General features: G+C 41.5%; 1 protein-coding gene across 1 annotated transcript in view; it reads left to right on the forward strand.

The window, feature by feature from the left end:
• dlgap1a (discs, large homolog-associated protein 1a) overlaps nt 1-21,027 on the forward strand; it is a gene marked incomplete at both ends in the record, with an annotated part of 66,412 nt that overhangs the window by 41,314 nt on the left and 4,071 nt on the right. The window contains 3 exons of the mRNA XM_079750910.1: nt 5,819-6,070; nt 15,663-15,795; nt 16,142-16,233. Of these exons, the coding sequence (XP_079607036.1) occupies nt 5,819-6,070; nt 15,663-15,795; nt 16,142-16,233 (477 nt within the window). The remainder of the gene's footprint in view (nt 1-5,818; nt 6,071-15,662; nt 15,796-16,141; nt 16,234-21,027) is intronic.

Raw genomic sequence — 21,027 nt, forward strand, 5'->3', positions numbered from 1 at the left:
TAATGGCGACATGAAAGGAATAAAACCACCATGGGCTGTTATGGTTTATTGGGAAACAATGTAATGCTGGGTAAACACTAGATGATCTTTAAAATTTAAAAAACGTTACGCACCTTACGGTAGATTGAGATACATTAAACTGTTCTGGAAAATTATTTTTGCCAACACAGCACACCACACACCAACCATTTCCATTCCACAACAACCCAGTCCCGATTTTTTAAATCTCAGCAATATCTCGCGATCATATCCAACTTCCAATTCGGACAACCCCCTCTTTTGCTTTTGCCGCGGTGGCTTCTGTTATGATTACTTGATGAATTGTTGGTATTTCGTCAGCATGGCTTCCAATTGGCTTCTTTCCAACTTGAAAATGATTACCTGCTTCATCAGCTGTCATTGACATTCTCCCCACAATACTCGATATCAGATCGTAAATATTGAACCTGTTTTAATATTTGCGATTTCTAATCCGTGAGGACCCGATCAATAAAAACGTTAACTCTTTACTTACCCGAACCCACAGGTTTCGCTTCCTGCTGTTTCCCCCCTCCCTGCCCAAGCCCTGTCTCTGACCCCCACTGTCAGTTGATGACACCTTTTCCCCACCCTCACGCCCGTCCCTGCCAGATCCCTTTCTCTGACCCCCAGTTTTAGTTGGTAAATATGTTTCACAGTCAACCTCTTATTATTGCCCTCCCTGCCAACCATCTGTGTCTATACCCCCACTGCTCTTGAGGAGTTGATCAAACAATGTGCTGTATGTGGATTCACCTCCATCCTGTTGTCATCCTCCTCTCTGCCAGACATCGACCTCTAATTCCATTCTATTCTTAAAGCAATTGATCAACAGAGCAACTGAGGGGTTGGTTTTTATCATTAAATGACCCTTTTTTTCTCTTACAGCCCAAACACACTTCCCTGTCTCTGACAACCACTTTTATTTGATGTATGTGTATTCACCGTCATCCTGTTCTCATCCTCCTCCCTCCCAGACGTCTGTCTCCAACCCCAAACGGCCCTCCCCTTGTCTCACAGCCCAAGACAGATCCCCCACAGACATCTTGCCCAGGTATCACACCCCACCAAAATCGTTAGCCTAGAGAGGGTGTAGGCGATTTTCTATTGGCTGGATTGAATAACGTAACCCAATAGGAATCAGTGGCATATACCTTTTTGTAAAATAACAGGTTTTCTATTTGAGCTTTGTTGATGTTTGATTTGTAATGAATTGATTTGCAACTGTAAGATTGTAAAAATGCTGTCCTCTGGAGTTGGACAGTATTCCGTGTTCTGAAACAAACCTGTTAACTAACAAAATACTAGCGGTTAACAAGACAGCTAAAATAAAGAACTCTCTGGGAAATATTAACCTTAAAAATCGGTTTTCCTCAAAAGTTCTGTTACACTCAAGCTTTGGCTTCCTCACATTGACCGATGTACTGACACTCAGATAGCCTAAAGCACCAAGCATATATAGAACTCCTTACATCGTCTATAAAGCCGTCTAACGGCACTCAGATGGGATTATGTTGAGAAAGTTATGTTGCTTGTTCGTTACTAAGATCTTTTCTATTTACTGAAGTAATATTGTAATGTAGAAAAAATCATAACCGATTGTGTTCTATGCATTAGTCAAATTCAAATATTTCTCCCGTCAGATCAGTTGTGGTTCCAGGAACACCGTAAATAGTCTGAGCGAAAAGATAACCTTATCAGAATTAAAGAAAAAATATATATGAATCAACCCCGTTGTATTTTAATGATTTGCAAGTGGCCATGGTATGAACAGGATTATCCTTTATGAAGTGTACCATCAAATATGTTTATGAACAAATTCATGCGTAGAGTTTGCGTATGATACAATCAACCAACCTTTAAAGCAAATGATATACCTTGATGATATACCTAAATAGATTGAATTAAAAAATCTATTTCCATGAACTTTTGCCAGCACTCCATCATTACTGTTGAAAGAAAACCTTGAGATTTTTGGGAATATTGCAGACACTCAAAATACCTTTTGAGATTGCGAAACAAGCAGCAATGTAATCCTTTGATTCAATCGTGCCCTTTAAAGGTATGTCCTCTAAAAGGGCTTGTTTTGTAACTGACAGGCTCTGATTGGTACTACGTTTCTGAAACATTATGCAAAGGAACCCTGCAGAAATGCAACATTTGGCTTTACCTTTCGTTTAATCCGGTGTGTTTGCATGTTTATAACCAAGTCTGTGTGACGCGGAATGCATGCACCTTTCATAGGCTACCTTCATGGGACAGGGACACCATTACGTTGTGGTTAGTTGTGCTAGAAATGGATACTATGAATACCGTGCACTGGGCCTTGCAGATCATCGGTCTGTAAAGACCATTTTTGGCACGATGACTACCATCAGGCAAAGAAGACATCATATACAAAAGCTTTTCTTCCTATAGTGAAAACCCGGTGCCCGTTGCCCCTCTCACTTCATCGGTAGACTCAGCCTCAAATAAACACGGCTTAAATAAATAGGACTGTTAAGCGACTATTGAATTCGAAGGCATCCTCCACATAGTCGTGAACATTCAGTCATGACTTTGAAAACTCCCTGGGATAACACCAAGCTTACGACAACAAACACTTGCCAGACTGGATAAAGCGAAAGGTAAAAGAAAAAGTTGTCTTTATCTTTAGGAAACTATAATCACAATCGTATGGAATACCAATTCCATACTGTCAGTATGGAAGCATTTTTAGCACAATAATATAATGAAAATGCAATGTTGAAAATGAAAATGCAGAGCACTAATGCTCCTTATTTTTCATAATTTGAACGCATTAATTTGAGTCATAAATAAAATAAATGCATTTCCATTTTCGAAACATGTCCGCTTAAACGTGGAAAATATTCAATTGAAAATGAAAATCCATTTGTGTTTGCATTTCAAACTGTGCCCCGCTTTGAAGTGGACAACATTTGAATGCGAAGAGTAGGCCGGACAAACTCCCCCCATTGGATGACAAGCTGAACATGAACATCAGTCTTACCCTGTCAATTTGTACGTTGGTTGTCACTTAATTGTAGGGAGCATTGGTGTCACATGCTGTTGCTCCAAGGCATCAGCTGGCTCGTGGCAGCCCGGTTGCCAGAGGGAAGTTAAGCAATTTTAACATTTCTGCACAGCATGGTTGTGTTTAATCTCAACGTTTCGGAACCAAAAATATGTTGAAAATGTTCTAATTGTGGTACTATATTACACGTAGTTGGTACTTTATAATACGTATAAAGGTATTTCAAACGTGTGGAAAAATAAGCCACATTTCTGTTCAGAATCCCAGCGCCCCCAAGTTCTCGCATATGCGCAATCTGCCATCTTGGTTAAAGTAGTGGGAAAGTGGAATTCCATACCCACAAATATTAGAGACTCAGGAAGCTTTGCAGTGTTACCACCCTTAAGCTTTTTATAAAGTCTGCACAGAAATATCAACAATAGATTCACCTTAGATTTATTGTAATTAGCACAGTACTTGCACATTATCAAGGTATCAACTTGACATTGTTTTGTAATTGTAAATCACTGTCTGAGGCCAGTCACCCTTCATGTGTAGTGAAGTCCTTCCTGCAGCACAGAACTACTGTTTCCACTCACTGTAACGAGAGGAGAGGGCAGCTTCTCCAAAGCTACCGGTCTGCTCGCACGGCGAAATGACGCACTCTGCTGCATGTCACTGAAAAAGTTTTAAAATAAATAAATAAATAAAAACTTGAGCAGGGGGCAAATGTTTTCAAATTAATCCCAGAAATCCTATGTATGGGAAACACTTATTTGTGGTTGCGGGTAAGGCCGCGGGTTCGACCATTCAGGTTGTGAACTATCTGGCTATGTGGTACTCTGGCACACACCGACTGCGTCATCATGACAACACCACTGGCAGCGACGTATGGAAACTGAAAGCAGTGGAGGTTCAGGCTTGTCCAAGCGGAAGACCTTACTCCCTTCCGAAAATGTTTTATGTTAAATAGCGTTTTTAGAACGGCCAATCAAACCAACTATCGATCCTCAGGGGGCGCATCGGACAATGGATGCTTGTAGACGATCGCCCAACCTATACCCCTACTATCCACGAGCAACAGCTCTCCCTCCCACCCTCCCCTATGGACATGGATAAGTGTTGCCACAGCCCAATGGCGTGGTTGATCAAAATGTGGTGTAAAATACATTTTTGGAGATAGGAATGTCGTTTCGGCCTTGGAAGGACATTCAAGGCCGACTTGATTGATCATTTGAGTATACCTTAATGCCTTGAATCATATAAAGGAGACCAGACATCTGTTTCAGAACAGACAGAGATCAATAGGACAACGGACCAGGCTGTTTCCGCTGGGCCACGGTTACTTGGCCTTGGGGAACCTTCACACACGAGGGGGACACACACACACACACACACACACACACACACACACACACACACACACACACACACACACACACACACACACACACACACTAACTAGACTAGCGTACTAGACTATTCAGCATATTCACACACTGAATAATGTGGTTGATAATTGAGATAATTTAAATTCTACTTTCCATCTCTTTAGATATTCAACCACTATTAATCTGGTTCTCTATTCGTTGTTCATATAAATATGCAGCGTATCATGATCATTGCACTCAAAATTACACACGAGCATGAATAATAACCTCTCCCCCATGAGGGGGTCATTGCCTGGGCGGTTCTGTCTGTCACACCTTAGAATCACTGTCTATTTGCCGAAATATAAATCATTTATCTTCAATAGAACATAGGACTCAAAGTCGAAAGCAACGTGAACTGTGCTTACATTGTTACTGTTATTACATTTACCTCATCACAGCGTCCCGCTTCTATCACAGGAACCAAGAATCAATCATTTCGGGGGTTGTTCAGAATATCGTGTTCACATATGTTCATGTTTAAAATACAGGATATATGCGAGCATGTTACAGAAAATAAAATGATTATAGTTAAGGTTATAAACAAGCGCATATTGACGATAAAATTGTCATTGTTTGACATGTTTGAACGTGTTTGTGTACAAAATGTTGGTTATTTCTAAAACAGTATAGTCTAGTATAGTCCAGTATATTCTATTCTATTCCCTCAAAACACAGAAGCATCAAAAGCCCAACGAGCAGTTCATTCAAACCCACACACTGATATACACGTTTCTAGAAATGTTAATGTGAAATGTAGATTTGGTTCAGAAACGGTGAGATTCAACGAATTTGTGGTTTGCACAAACAGTAAAGTTGCTTCATTTCCTTCTGGGTCCTGATTTGCCGTGAGACAGCTGATGTCTTGGAGCAGCAGCCTGTCACACCAATGCTCCCTACACGTTAGTACGACGCTTGCTAAGTGACAACGTTCAAATCCACAGGGGACGAGGACGTGAAGAGGGACACTGATCTCCGTGTTCCAGTGGGTGGAGTTTGTTCCGCCCACTCATTTGCATTTTAATATTTTCCACTTTAAAGAGGACACGCAATGTTTTCAACATTGCATTTTCCTTTGATTATTTTCCTAAAAATGCTTCCATATCTCAGTGGCAAAACAAGACCTTAGAAAGGGTGTACATTTATATGGCGCCTTTGCCCAACAGGATCCGGTTGAAGCCTGTTCTGCAGATCAGTGCCGCAACGTTCTCAATACTGGACCAATGTGAAAATGTGTCAGCAGTATTCACAAAGTCCAAAGTTTTCTATCAAGATAATAGCTCATTGACCTAAAAACTAAAAACAATGTTTTTTCCATTCATGAATCACAAAGATTAATCCATATTTATCAATACAGACAGATCTGGACTCACCAGACTTGGTGGAAACCCCTCATCCTCAGTCCTCCATCAACATGGTCTTCACATCCTCCGGCTCTCTCTCCGACCAGTACTCCCGGGATGCTGCTTCCTCAACGGTCAGCATTCAGGGTTCAGGGAACCACTACCATGCTTGTGCTTCTGATGACTATGACGATGTGGGCTTTGACCCATCTATCCTGCCCCCTCCTGACCCCTGGATAGACAGCGTGGCCGATGATCCAATGCAGGTGAATTTTGTCAGGTCTTCTTTCATGGTGGTCACATCTGTTGTTGGTTTATTTGTAACTTCTTATTTAACAACAGGGTGTTTAGTTTCACCTCAAGTAAAATAACCGTTAGGTTGAGGGTATGGGATTGCCGTTTCATCAAATGCCATTTGTTTCTTCTTATTTGCCATAGTTTACCTTAACCTGCACTAAATGGGAGAAATATTATATTCTTGATCTGGAACCGTATTCCTGAAACATTAGCTGCTAACCACAGAGGTAAAAAAGAGTCCATCTTTGATCTCATGCAACATAAAACATTAGTATTTTTAATAACACAACTTTTAATAATCATGACATAACATCTGAGGTAGCGGTTAGCATTTTGTTTTCTTAACATTAAATATGAACCTGAGAGGGAATGTGTCTTTAATGTACAAGGATATTTTTGCAGATGTAGTAGTTGAGAATTAAGAGAGAATAAGTGTACAACTTTTAACTCCTAGAACAAAATAGCATGTACCACATGGCCTCCTCCAAACCATGCCTGCACTTTATTGGGTTGGCTGTTAAATCTGCCTCATAAAGAGCCTCTAACACCCGGTAATATTCTCCCATTCACTATGGATCACAACATCAGCTAAACATTTGGCTGATGTCGTGATCCATAGTGAATTTATACCCTAGTGTGGTTTCAGCCCACTGTCTACCATCCTTTGAAATGGTGCTGATGTGCCATGCAGTCCAAAATGTATTATTACAGTCCCGTCTTTACACTTTCGAAAGACTGCTTATGAAAGTCCCTCGACTTCACTTCGAGGGGTACCTTCAAACAGCGTGTGTGATTTGACGGGTGATGCGCTGGGCCTCTCCCGGACATTCAATCCATCATCCACCCTAGACCTGGGAAAGGCGTAATAAATACGGATAGCTTGTTTAATTTGCCATCTCATTTCCAAACCATGCCCATTCACAGTGAGACTCCTCAATGAACCCAAGCTCCAGTCTCTTCTGGACCTCTGGACCACCTCTTGATTCTGTAATGACAAATTCTCTAACATCTTTCTTCTTGGTTCTGTCCGATTATAGTGTTCAATGGGGTCGGTATGACCTGGCAGATTGGAAAACAGATCCATAGTCTGCTGTACTCGCTGTCTGGTTTTAGCTGGCCAGTAGTCATGCTACATGGGTCAATTGGGAAACTATGATATCAAATGGAAGAATATGAGAGAAAAAAGGCAGCACAACATACCAAGTCTTCATGTCCCCCATATCCTCAAATGTCCTCCCTGAATTACAGTTTAATGGTCAAATTGTATTGGCTTCTGCAGGCAGTGTTGGCACCCTTTATAGTTTACAGGGCTAACCTTTTAGCTTCCTTCATCTGGTCCTTGAAAAGGACACAAACCTGGTTGGAATCAGGACCAGCCATTTATCCCCTGACTGAAACCTATGATGTTAACTATGTTCGTACCCTGCATACTCTTCTTTGAAGCAATCGCTGAGATGCTTGCAAACTCTTGATACCGCCCAAGAGTGAGGTATATCGTTTGTGATCTCTTTTTTCCTATTATTTTAAAACACAGTTAAAGGAAAATCGATTAGATATTCATGCAAAGAGTAATAAATACATTATTTGTTAGTCTCGAAGTGACATATAATAGTATTATAACAAATATATATTTGGCGTACAGATCAACGAGACATGAGTATATCATAAAAGAGTTGTTCTTAGGAGCATTCTTAAAATGCCCCCTTTTTTGCTTATCAATTGGAATGGTGTCCCTCAAATCTAGAACCCCTCAATTTGAGCTCTGTTCCATCCCCTGTACTTTTCCTCGACTTAGTGGAGTATTTTTCAGAATCAGGGACTTGGCAACTAACCCTGCTCCTTCTGGGGTTGGTTCTATCTGCTCTGTGCGTGTTCTCATTAGTGGTAACACAAGCTGCACTCAAGCTCCACTCTCTTGGACATACATACAATATAACTTTATTCAATTTGTACTAAAACTAATCGGCCACATCTTTAACACAGAGAAACTGATTCATAACATGTTTCACCATCATTTTGCCACAATAATATATAAGGAAAGAGTTTATCAGCCCACACCAGACCACGCACCAAACATAACAAATGTAAAAGAGCACCTTTATAAAGCCAATGAGAGCTTTTGTTGCATCTTACAGGCTCCTTCACATACTCTCAGCGATGGGTAGCTCTGCTTTTTTGGGGGAATGATTGATTTCACTATTTTACGATGTTATCAGTGATAAAAAAGATGGAAGACATTTAAACGTGATAAATTTAATTTTGACGCACATTCAAATATTATCAATGATAAGATAATTGTACAAGGCAGACGAGAGGATTTTGTATTGTAAAGTCTATTGTCAGATAAACGTCAGAAATTTCCCATTTAATCCAAAATCATTGCCATTCTTGGATTTGATTGTGTTGAAGACCCTTGGATCTTGAGCAATTTACTCACAGTGATTGTGAGTAAAAAACTATGACAACTTGTTAGATGATGGTAAAACAAGATTTACAAAAAGGAAGATATTTGACATCACCTGTCATCATGAAATGGATTTTGTGGAAAACTACAGTGACCACCATTAATGGCACTTTTAACTTTAAGTGCATACCCGCAGTAGAGTAGTCGTAGAGTACTTTATAATGTCTTAAGGGGCAAAAGCAGAGACTCCGGAAAACCCTAACTGATAGGAGTCCTTTTCACTACTCAAAACTTTACTCTGAGTTATGAGAGACCTTAGGATATAGGATTGTTCATAGCTTGTTTTTACTCCTAAAAGTTGAAATAGCACCAACATGACCACATCCTAAGAATTCTTTGCTACTTCGGACAGATGTAGTACTTTGAAAGACTTCCAAACAATAGGCTCGGATGTCAGAACAACAGAAATACTTTATCCATGCTTATAAAAAAAAGCTAAATATTTTAAGCTTTTAAATTGAGAAAAACACAAAAACAAGAGGCATGGTCGCTTAAGTGTTAGAAGTCTTCATGTCACTAGAAAATGTATTTCTGCATAAATAGGAATTCTATAGTGCAAAGTGAGTTTGAAAACCGGTTTGACTAAAGTGATAAGATATAAAGAAATGTTGAATAGCTTAAATCAAGTGAAAAGATTTGAACATAGTTCAAAAGTTAAAAAGTCTAATTAGAGTTAACGATCTAAACATGCACAACATTTAAAATGGTTGGAAACAAATAAAGTGTAACAAATACTAACTAAACTAAAATGGTAAAGTCTGAATACATTTTAGATTAAATATAGAAGAGCTGTTGTGATAAATTTTGTGTGAGAGGTTATTATTCAGGCTTGTGTGTATTGTTGAGTGCAATGATCATGATAAGCTGCATATTTATATGAATAACGAATAGAGAACCAGATTAATAGTGGTTGAATATCTTCAGAGATGGAAAGTAGAATTTAAATTATCTCAATTATCAACCACATTATTTAGTGTGTGAATATGTAGAATAGTCTAGTACGCTAGTCTAGTTATTGTGTGTGTGTGTGTGTGTGTGTGTGTGCGTGTGTGTGTGTGTGTGTGTGTGTGTGTGCGCGTGGTATTCATCACGGTATTCTTTCAAATCTAGTTCACCAAGATAGGCTCATACTGTTGGAGTCTGTGGAGTCTCAGCTTTCATTTAACATATCGTTAGTGTAGATTGCATGTTTTTCTTATTTTTTTTACTACATTAGCATTCATCTTCTACCGAAAGCCCACGCGCCGTTATATAAGAACAACCTAGCCACTAGCCATAGAATCATTCTCAAAAATATGTTTTGCCACCCACAAACACCTGATTCTCAATATTCATATTTTCAATAGATTAATCATTTTAGCCCCAGCAACCAAGAGGTACAGTTTAAGCTTTACATTGTGTTTCTTGGTTAAATATTTACGTTGTAAGCAAGGGCGTAGGAACCGGGGGGGATGGAGGGGACGTGTCCCCTCCAATATCGGAGACATGCGCATTTGTCCCACCTAAAAATTATACCGGATCTGTCAGGTTTCCGATATGTGTCCCCCCCAATGTTAAACTCATTCCTACACCCCTGGTTGTAAGGCTCTGCAACGTCTGAAAGTGTTAGCTTTTGTGTTAGCCATCTTTGGCAAAAGGCGCAGTGACGACATCAAGCTCTAGCCTCAACTGAAGTCAATGAGACCAACTGAAAATATACGAAGCGGGTTTAAAACTGAAACTGTGGAACAAGTTTAAATTACATAAAAAATCGGTTTGCATACATTTAAAATGTGATGATTTGTTAAATGTTTGAAGGAAGTTTAAGGGTTACAATTTACGAATTGCAAAGTCTGAAGAAGTTAGGTCTCCATTGTCTTCCAATGTAAAAAATAATATTTAAAAAGTTGCATAATTTAAGCACGCGATTCCAAGTAAATATTAACACAATGGAGTCCCTAGGTGAAATAATTTGGAAGTAGTGTGGCGCAAAAATGTGTCAAGGATGAGTTAGAGCGTTGGGGGCTAGGCTTTGGCTGTTTGAACTTCACGCCATGGAGTGGCGGCAGTCTAGGGCGCCTCTGTGTCACGCCCTGTACGCTATTTCATGACTAATGTCTTTGCAGCCATGAACTTTTCTCATGGGAAACTACACACATTATCACTAGTGTAGCAATGAATTGCATATTGTGGTCTACTGCAGCAGAGTATGGCATAGCGGTAGTGTAGCCAATCTGGTTACTGTTGCCCTTCCATTACTCCCTTACTTTTGAGATTTACATCAGAGAATATACCCTGAAAGAGTCCACTGCTGATGAGGAATATATTACTGCCAATGTCCTGATAGACATCTTAGAACAGCCTATGGTTTCCTTTAAGACATGATTGAGCTATAGGAAAAAAATACCAAATGTTTCAACAACTATTCATTGAGACAACAAACAAGCAAATGGACAACATAATGGAAGAGGGAATGTAAACCGAGCTGAGGAGTGTCAACGTGAGAGCTTGGATGGAACTGAGAGCATGGTCATGGACCCTCTCCAAAGTAGAGCTACCCCCTGGAAAGGTGGTCCGACAACAGCAGGATACCGGCACAGACCCATTGTCTTCAAGGCTTTAGGATGGAAGGACAAGGTGGCCTTTATGGCAAGAAGAAACAAACTAAGAGGTATGAACATCTACCTCAACAAGATTACACTGAAGCCGTAAGGCTGAAAGAACTTGTCCCCATCATGAAGCTGAACGATCCAAGGAAAACACTGCCTACGTTCGCTATAATAGAGTTATTGTCCACCCCACTGGACTGAAAATTGATTTATTTTTACACCATGTTGATGTCAACACTTCCCACAAAAGGAATTCAATATCTCATGTGAATGTATGTAACCTAATAAATTAATTTCAGGACATAGATACCCATAGATAGATGGGACAATGACGATCTGTGGGGAGGAGATTCAATGTACATTCATGGCCACCTCCCTGTTAAGCTCAGAGGGGACCTAATATCATGAGTTGAAATGCTATTGTTAAAGGTTAACCTGCCCCATCTAGAACCAATAATGCTTGGATGATGTTATTTGACCCTAACAATTTGACCCTAACAAACAGTTTCTTGATAATCTGTGCGAAAATTACAGAACTGTGAGTCCTTGGAGATCTAAACATAAATTGATTGATAATGTTAGACATTTCTATTGGTCTGATGTCAGTACACAGAGAAACCCAGATACAGTTTTCCCTGTGCTATTGGTTCCAGTTTTGGATAAGCATGCACCTGTCAATAAGATGGCTCCCTAGATTGATGATGTATTAAAATAACGCATTGTTCGAAGAGCAAAAGGAGTGGCCTGGATACACATCTGTAGACCCTAACTATGTCACTTTAAAAAAAAATCTAATGATTATTGACATAAAACATTATGGGAATATGCTCTAGAGTACCTTAATTGCAATATGGGCAGCAAGAGATACTTCTCCATCTTTCCTTTAAGCTGAATGCTTTTATCACTGAACCTGTGAACCTATTGCCAATCAACTTAACTATCATTTTTATTGGCAAACTCACGCAGGAAACTCAGGCAGGAAATGCCAACACTATACTATGAGCAATTGTATTCATGTATACTAGACAAAATATGCAAGATAAGAACTGCTCTTTTTAATTCTGTAAAGTGACTATAGAAGAACAAAAATTATTATCTATCAATAACGAGAAACAACTTGGAAATGAATGGAAAGCTACTGAGGATGGCAGAGGACCAAATTGCCAAAACTTTGCTAAAGAAAACTTAACACACATATGATATGCGGTAACTGTAGTTCTATTAAATTATGTACGCAATACATTATAAACATCGTTTCTTATCAGTATTGAATGCATTATCGTTATCGACTTGTGTTTCTAATATACATGTGTCCCCCCGTTAATATACATTGCCATGGACTGTATTATGCGTTAGGTGTTTAGTTTGCGTGTGTTTAAACAGATGGATGCACATACGCGCGCCCGCATACATTCATTCTTTTAAACACTCACTCGTGGTAAAACAATGTTTTCTCACGATCAAATACTCATCAATCCTAAAAGTTATGGGCATGTACACGATGTCTGTGTCAAGAAAATATGTGTCTGCTGTACGGTGTTTGCAGATGCATTGATTTAAAAGTACAACTTATTACCGCTGTATCAGCTGTTCTTTCCCAAATAATTAACCAAGAATGTGTGGCTAGGTAGATGAGAGAAGCAAAGTGTATGCGCGAGGTGCACAAGCAACATTATGCATGCGCCCTTAAAATAGCATCTGAACAGCGCGCCACTGACTTTAAACCAGGTATTTCCTTGTTCTTGGCACAAGTGGTTTCTGAAACTGCAAAATAGCACCAGGGAACGTTTGCGCCAGAACACGCCTCCTTCTTTCGCCGAACCGCCCCTTGGGGCACAAGATCATTCCCTAATTTTACCGACGCGTGGCGCAGAAGGAAAAATAACGCTCTGTGCCAGTTGCAAACTAGCAACGACACATGCGCCAGCGAGAAAGTCAATTGTGCCGGATGCAAGATAGGGCCCAGGAGGTTTTCTGAAACGAAAGCCTTTCAAATTCAAGAAATTAACCGTTTGGGATCCTGCAGGGCTCCTTACTTGGACCACTGCTCTTCTCAATTACAGATGATCCCCCACTTGCCTGTATAAAAGCCTGCATGTCTTTGAATGCAGATGATTCAACACTACACGTCTGCACCAACAGTCAAGGAAACAACCTCAGCCCTCAACAAAGACTCGCAAATAGTATATTGGATCACTTTTCCTGAACATATCGAAGACTAAGACCCGTCCGCTAAGTGTCGTCAAGAGATGCTCTACTTTTTAACCACACAATCTGACCAAACAGGTCCTGAAGATGGCAGTAATCTTAGTCTGACCAGGTACTCCAAAGACAAATCTAGGGAAGATACAACATGCAACGACTCTTCTGCCTGGCGGGTGATGAGAAGTTAAAAGCATTACTTCTTTCTGTTGACAACAAATAACAAATATGATTGTATTGAAAGATTGAAGATTGAAGTTTGTACAGGCACTTGGCTTTAATGAACACACATAACCCCCAAGACATGTCAGCATTGGTAATTACATAATTCCAATCCAAAAACATATTTGAAAAAACGTGCAGTGCTGTATAGAGCTATGGCTGAAAGGAACGCTGTTCCAGGTCATGTCTCTAAAACACTAAATATAGCTAGCTTAAAAAAAATACAAGGGAAACAACCCCTCATGTCCGTTTGCATTCAATCTAAGTATGCATTGCTGACTTATTATTTTATTGTATTAACTTTGTGTTATCATTTTTCTATTTGTGTTTTGTGATGGTTTGTTCTGTGTCATGTGTTGTGTGTTGACCCAAGGAAGAGTAACGGATTTTGTTTGCATCAGCTAACGGGCCTCCTAATAAACCCCTAAATCCTATAGCCCATTCCTGTTTGTACCAATTGACTAGTTGCGGACAGGTCTGACTGCTGCCCTTCTGCTGTTTGCATCAGGCTGGACACCTCAAGGCCGGCCAGATTGCTGCATGCCACACCAGAGCCTTATTCCAAATGGCTCTATTCAGCGCTTGCTAACCTAAAGATTCTGTAAAATGATTCTGTAGGAGATGGATAGCTTTACTTAAAGAATCATCAAAGAAGTCCCGTGATCCAGACACGATCAATATGCTCTCCAGTTTTTTCAAAACTCTAACCCGTATGTACAAAACCAAGGTCACATTTTGCTAAGCTACCCCCATGCTCAGGTCTCCCAAAATGTCTTTCCTGTCCACTTCCTTAACTGTTTTTAAGCTGTTCAACCGCAGAGCAGATGCTGGCTTTTATCCAGACCAGAGATGGCAGAAGTGAATCATAAGGAGATCCACAAACCCAAGATGAGGGATTCTTTAGCCTATACCGCACATGTCCAACCAGATGGTGATTATTGGTACACCCCCCTTTACATTATCTCACAACATAGTCAAGTAATAGTAAAGAATAGCAAGAGGTACCAGATGTTCTGCTCTTTTCAGTTACAATATCTGCTTGCTTTCTGGTCCCACTCTTGGCTCATCATTACTTGGTGTCTTGTTACAGTTTTGAGAGCACACTTTGACCATCAGTGGTCTTACACAGGCACTCTTCAGCCATCAATATTTACTTACAGGCATTGTACAATCAGTTACGCCTGTTATTCTCAGAACCGCCCTCACATGTTTCATTCTGGCTAGACCTGATTTGTGAAACTGAACCCCAAGTCTATGAGTGGCAGGTGTCCCCTATTGGCCTATCTTGAAGTCGTTGTTGTCCCATCTAGGCCCTGAAAGAGGCATGCTCTGGAGCATCCTGAAAGTGACTGAAGAGTTTATTGATTAAGAAGACAATACTTCCTGAGTAGACAATTGTATCAAAAGTCTTCCAACCAGCCCACAGGCCAAAGCACCTCTGGACAAGACATGCACACTCTTTGCCAAAGGGAGCTTATAAGTGGGCAGTAGACTGGCAATGACCAAACCATGGTCCAGCATCTTCAGCCAAAGAAAAAAGCCAACAGCAGAGTTGTAATTTCCCAAGATGGCTTAGACCCGGCACTTTCACTCTAGTGGAACTGAGTTGTACTTGTCATTCATTATGACATTGTATGCCTGAAAACCTTGGCTACAGTACCTATTAGTTCAGAGATCCCCACATTACACACCATCTGTAGGTTCAAACCTGACCCAATCTATCCCATTGTGCTGCAGTCTCCAAAATGTACAAGTTACCACTACTTCAACTCAGACTGTAGAAACCAGCACTCTGGTTTTCCGGAGTTCATTTACTCAGTGATATCTGTTCATTTCGGTTCTTATTTTGGTGCTGTCATTCTATCTTAAAGACCATGGGGAGAATTCCAGAAGTGACAATGCTTCTTCTAGTATCTCTGTTGTTCTGACTTATCTGACCAGCGTCGCCCCACTTTTAGAATCATGGGATCTCATGAATATATCTCCCTCTATATATAGCTGATTTGTGCAAGGCTAGAAACTCAAAATCAATGTATGAACTGGAAAGTGAAGACCTTTGGCTGGTTTCATGGTGTACGATACTAGGTTGTCCAGCGATCAGTTTGTCAGAGGGATGGGCACTGGTTCCTGAAGCTTCTCCAGGCAGAAACCGACCGTATGGAGGGCTGGTGTCGACAGATGGAACTGGACCAACAGGCAAATTACCTGACAAATGACAGTATGTCTTTTTTAGTGGCGTATGTCATAATCCACCTGTCAACATGTCTACGTGTGTTTAGACTTCCATGGCAGAGTTCTTGTATTTCATTATTTTGACAAAAATACCCAAACCCCATTATGTTCCTTCATTCTAACGTTGCATGCAAATAATGGGCGTAATCAGGTTTGTCAAGATATGGCATTCGAATATATTAGTTATTCGTATTTAGAAAATGACTAAACATAATACAGTCTTACTTCGGATGCCGAATAGTATAATTTGCTGAAAAATATGTTTAAAATAAGAATGCTATGTTTAATGTCAGATATTGTGTTTTTGTGGTTCCACCCCACTTTTTTTGCAGTGCTGGGTAAAGTAAGAAGCGCAGTAGGAAGTGCCAAGCTGCTAATGTCACAGAAGTTTCAGCAGTTCAGGAAGCTATGCGAGGAGAATCTGGTGAGTTTCTCTTTATTTGATCTCTTCAGCTCTCTTACTTTTTTCAGACCTGTAGCAGCAATTTATTTATAAGTTATATTTATTTATAACACTAGTCACAGAACGTGGATGTGCTCTAAAAGAAGATCTTAAGAGGAGTACAAGGAGACCTGCCTAACCCTCTGTAGCCTCTGAGACATCCTCAACTTCACCCATGTGTGGGTTACCATGACAGCCAAGACAAGCATGAATGACAGTTTAGATCAAACACCATTCAGTAAACGGCACCAAAAAGTAAGAAAAACAGAGGAACAATGCTTAAAAGTTTTCAAGCAATTTAAGCAACATTTTCCATGAAAAGATGTTTGCAGATGAAAACAACCTCAACCTCAGTTAGTAAAGAAATGCATATCTTAATTTGACTCAAAATCTTCTAGGTATTTAGAAGGTTGAATGTGAGTTCCCTAATAACTCCAAGTGTAAAATAGTGTAACACTTAGTAATGCAGAAACAAATGTAGAGATGATAATAGGTCTGTGGATTTTTTTTACCAGTGTGGATGCAATAAAAGGACTGTGTGGATAAATGCAAATAATAAGTACCCTCGATATCGCCATTGTATTGTGACATGGACGAGGTGAGGCCATGAAGGACCCAATTGTGATTGCTTGAACAAATGTATTTGCAGGCCAGACCCATCAACAATCTACCTTGATATGATTTAAGTCAATGTAGCTTTGTAAACAGCCTTAAGATATTTAATGTCTATGGGAGGTATTAAATGGATAGCCTATCGGGAGTGATAGAGAAGTATCACGTTTAGATGGCATATTAGTTAGAAACTGACACAGCTGGATAGTGTGGTGCATATGCGTAATTTCTGTGTTATTTGGACCTATATTGCATTTGATAGCTATTTGATCTTAGCTCTGAAAAGTTTATTTTGGTTGTTGACATTTTAGGAGCCAAAGCATATTAGGCGCGTGCATTATTAATACATTAGTGTTGTTGTTTACATTTACATTATATGCAGAGTTTATACAGAACATACAGCCAATGGATTGTATTAGTTATTGCAATATGAATAATATTTTCATGGATGATACAGGTTTAAGCTTTTTTCTGTAACGTGGTTCACTATACGAGCATAGCATTTTTTCTTTTTATATGAATTTTTGTTCATAATTTTCTGGCTACGTTCACTTAAAAATAGATTGGTTTCGCACTTTGACATGCATTGCTACTTTAGTCTTTTGTTAAGCGCCAGTTTATCTGCATTGTTTAATGGTGGAGGAAAACACATTTTTCTTACCAGAATTTACTGTTGTGGAAGAAGCTGTGGACATATTTTGTTATCTAAAAAAAAGCGCTCGGCAACAGAAAGAAATACCATCAATTGAAATTGCAATTTTTGTGCATGATGTTTGTCATGATAGATAATTAAGAAAAAGGTAAAAAAATATATACATCCTTAGCTACGTTTCCACCGCAGAAACTTTACCCCAGAACTAGGGGCCTTTGCAGGAACAAATTACGTTTCCACTGCTGGAACCAGGGTATAAATTACGTTCCGGGGACATTATTTTTACCAAAGAAATGTCCCTTTGGCTTGCATAACTTAAGAATCAGTACGAGACCTGACAATATGAGGTTGAGGGTTGAATCCTTTTCACTGCCGCTGTTCTTATTGGAAAATGCTGCACAGTTGAACTATATTCATATAATTATCGCTTTCTTTTAAATGTGTTGATCATTCAATATCAGTCTGTGCTACAGGCCAATGTTTACTCGCAATGTGGGACGTGATTATAAGTTGCTTTTGATAACATGTTTCCAGTTGTATCACGAAAGTTTTCATTTTGTATACCAACTTCCTCCAAGATAGCCTATTTTGAGTTATCGAATGAACAGGGAAACAACTAACGTCTCCAAAACAAGTATTATAGAACTCACACCATTTTATCTTATTCCCCCCACCCACACACTGTCATTTTCTACACAATTTTACACTTTGATAAAAAATCTAATCCATAATAATTAAACTCTTTAAATACATAGGATATTTGGATGAGGTTTTGGAGCGTCCACTCGTCTATCTGCCACAGCCTCTCTAGGAGGCCATGTTGTGCAGGAGTGCGAGCAGTGATGGACAGAAGGTGCTGGGCACTGCTGCTGACCTCCTGTGCTGGGCCCCGTATGGCGGCGGGTCAGCCAGTAGGACCGGGACACACTACTGTAGTGACATCGGTGTGATTAGGTGTGGATCGTCAGATCTGGTGAGCAGGAGGTAGGCCCTCTGCAGAGCACTGGCAGGCTGGGTGTGTTCGGCTAGTCCCAACCTCCTCACAGTGAAGGCTCGCTGGGCCTGGTAGATGATGGGTGGCTGGTCTGGAGGAGACACTGTGAAGGATACTGCCACTCCGTGCAAGGCCTGTAGCTGCTGCGCTGTGGCGTGGCAGAGTCCCCAGAGGAATCTTCAAGGCCTCTCTCCTGCCCATGCTTCCTCTGCCTGGTAGCACGCTGTTCCCGTCTATGGGCAAACCCCACTGTTCACACATGTATTTTCACAGTTCCCTGAAAGCGCCGTGAAGGTCTTCCACCGTCTTAACAGGTTCGAGGGGTGGACCACCACTCAAGCGAGGGGTATACCTCGCCTGCAGTCAGAACTTAGAGCCGCTGCCTTCAAACACCCCCCAAAATCAACTTGCCGCTTTGTGGGACAGATGGTATGTCTGTGGCTAACAGAGCGCTGCTGATGTTAACAACATAATGTACTCTGGTCTGCCTGTCGGTGAGGGGAAAGCAGAGGAAGCTAGCACCCAACTGGGAGTGACATGCTTTGTTTTTCTTTCCTTCCCTAATATGAATATGTATATTTATATTGTAGCAGGCCTGTGGGTGTGGAAACCGTGGTTTCCACGCCACCAAATTGAATGATAAACCCACACAACACAGAGATGGTTGGTTTAGGATGGTTTATTCACCTAGTAAATCAAAACCATCAGGGTGGCGGAAACAGGTTAATCCTCAATCCGTAGTCCTCTCTGTAGCTTGCTAGCCCTAGCTCCGGCTTGTGGTAGCCTGCTCTTTCTTTTAACAGCCAGCACTCCAGCTTACTGGCCTTCAGGTCCATATATATATATATATATATATATATATATATATATATATATATATATATATATATATACAAACCTTTGCTGTTGTGCAGCACGGGTCGGTAGGCCATGTGTAGAATTCAGTCTTTTTCAGTCCCGTCCATCGCCCTCCCTTCAGCCTAGGGGCTGTGGTAGCCCGGGCTTTGTCCGCCTCCGTGCAGCATTCCCGTGTCCCTGTTGGCTTGGGACCCTCCTAGACCCCCACTCCCTCTGCTTCCTCCCTACAGTCTATTGTCTGTAAGGAGCAGGCAGAGCAGCTCGTTACGCTCGTGGCACGGTACTCCTAGACAGCGTTCCTCAGCTACCTGCCTGCCCTCTCTCAGAGCGCTGTGCGTGTTGGCGAGTGCCGCACGTTTCCCACCATAGTTGGATAAGAGGCTGAAGAAGTGGGGACCTCCCATTCCATTCAAGCACCGTCCCCCACCCTTTTTAGGGTTGGGAGAACCTAGGTTGCAGGACCCCGTTGCGAGCACAGCATCTCTTGGGGGCGTCTCTTGGAGACGAGCCATTTCTGGATCTTTGCGTGTTCAGCAAATCCATTTTTGAGCATTTTTAATGCTCCCTACCAGAAGCGGTGCGCCGAGAGAGTGAGAACTGTGTGAGAGGGGGGGCTTTGTCACAAGCGGTGGGGGGAAGTTCCTCTCCCACTCGGTCGGAAGTGGCTGACTCCCCATACTTCACACATTAATGTGTTGGAACGTTCCATGGTGATGAATCGTTTTTACATTTCTTCCACTTGGCGCCGCCGCGTTGTGATCAGAACACAGACAGCGTGTCAGCGGAGGCTTCCATAAACCAACAGGGCTGGGTGCTCCTCTGTCCCCCACCGAGCGGCGCTTCAGCTCTGGCTATGGGCCCATCGGAGCCCTGCGTTTCGCAGGCGCCCAGCGGACCTCACCTCTTGTATGTGTTCTCGCTTTGAGGGTAACAGCCAAGGGCGTAGGAACCGGGGGGGACGGAGGGGATGTGTCCCCTCCAATATTGGAGACAGGCGCATTTGTCCCACCTAAAAATTATACCGGATCTGTCAGGTTTCCGATATGTGTCCCCCCCAATGTTAAACTCATTCCTAGGCCCTGGTAACAGCAGTCACCCGCTGGTCAAGAGATGGTTCTCGCGTGGGGCTAGCTGTGTTAGCCTTTTTTCCTGTGTGTTCTAGGATCTTCCCACCCTGTTGGATGCTCTATCCGTTCGGACGGTACTTTATTGGGTTTGGTTTCTGACAAATGGAGGAGTGAGATGGCCGCTCTGTCAGCCCATGCTGTTTGTCACAGATCAAGGACAGCTTTTCACGCTGCTTGGACCCAATCCTGTGCTGAGACCCAAAAGACCCTGAAGGCTTTCCATCCCCCACCTTATTCTTGTGAGGCAGAGGCGGACGTGCATCTCCTGTGCTCGATGCGAGCACTGGCGATGTACGAGCAACGCTTGGCGACATTCTTCACAGAACAGTTGTTTGTGTATTGTAGCGACGCTGCCAAGGGCCTTGCTCTCTCCAAACAGTCCCACTGGATTTGTGAGGGTGTTTTAGCCCACACTCGGCAGGGCTCAGCTCCACCACTGGGTGTTAGAGCACACTACAAGGGGAGTGGCCGCTTCTACAGCTTCACTCAGTAGAAGACATCTGCACTGCCCCTTTGTCCACTTGTACCAGGGG

The sequence above is a fragment of the Pollachius pollachius genome, assembly GCF_949987615.1.
Source record: "Pollachius pollachius genome assembly, chromosome: 14".
NCBI lineage: Eukaryota > Metazoa > Chordata > Actinopteri > Gadiformes > Gadidae > Pollachius > Pollachius pollachius.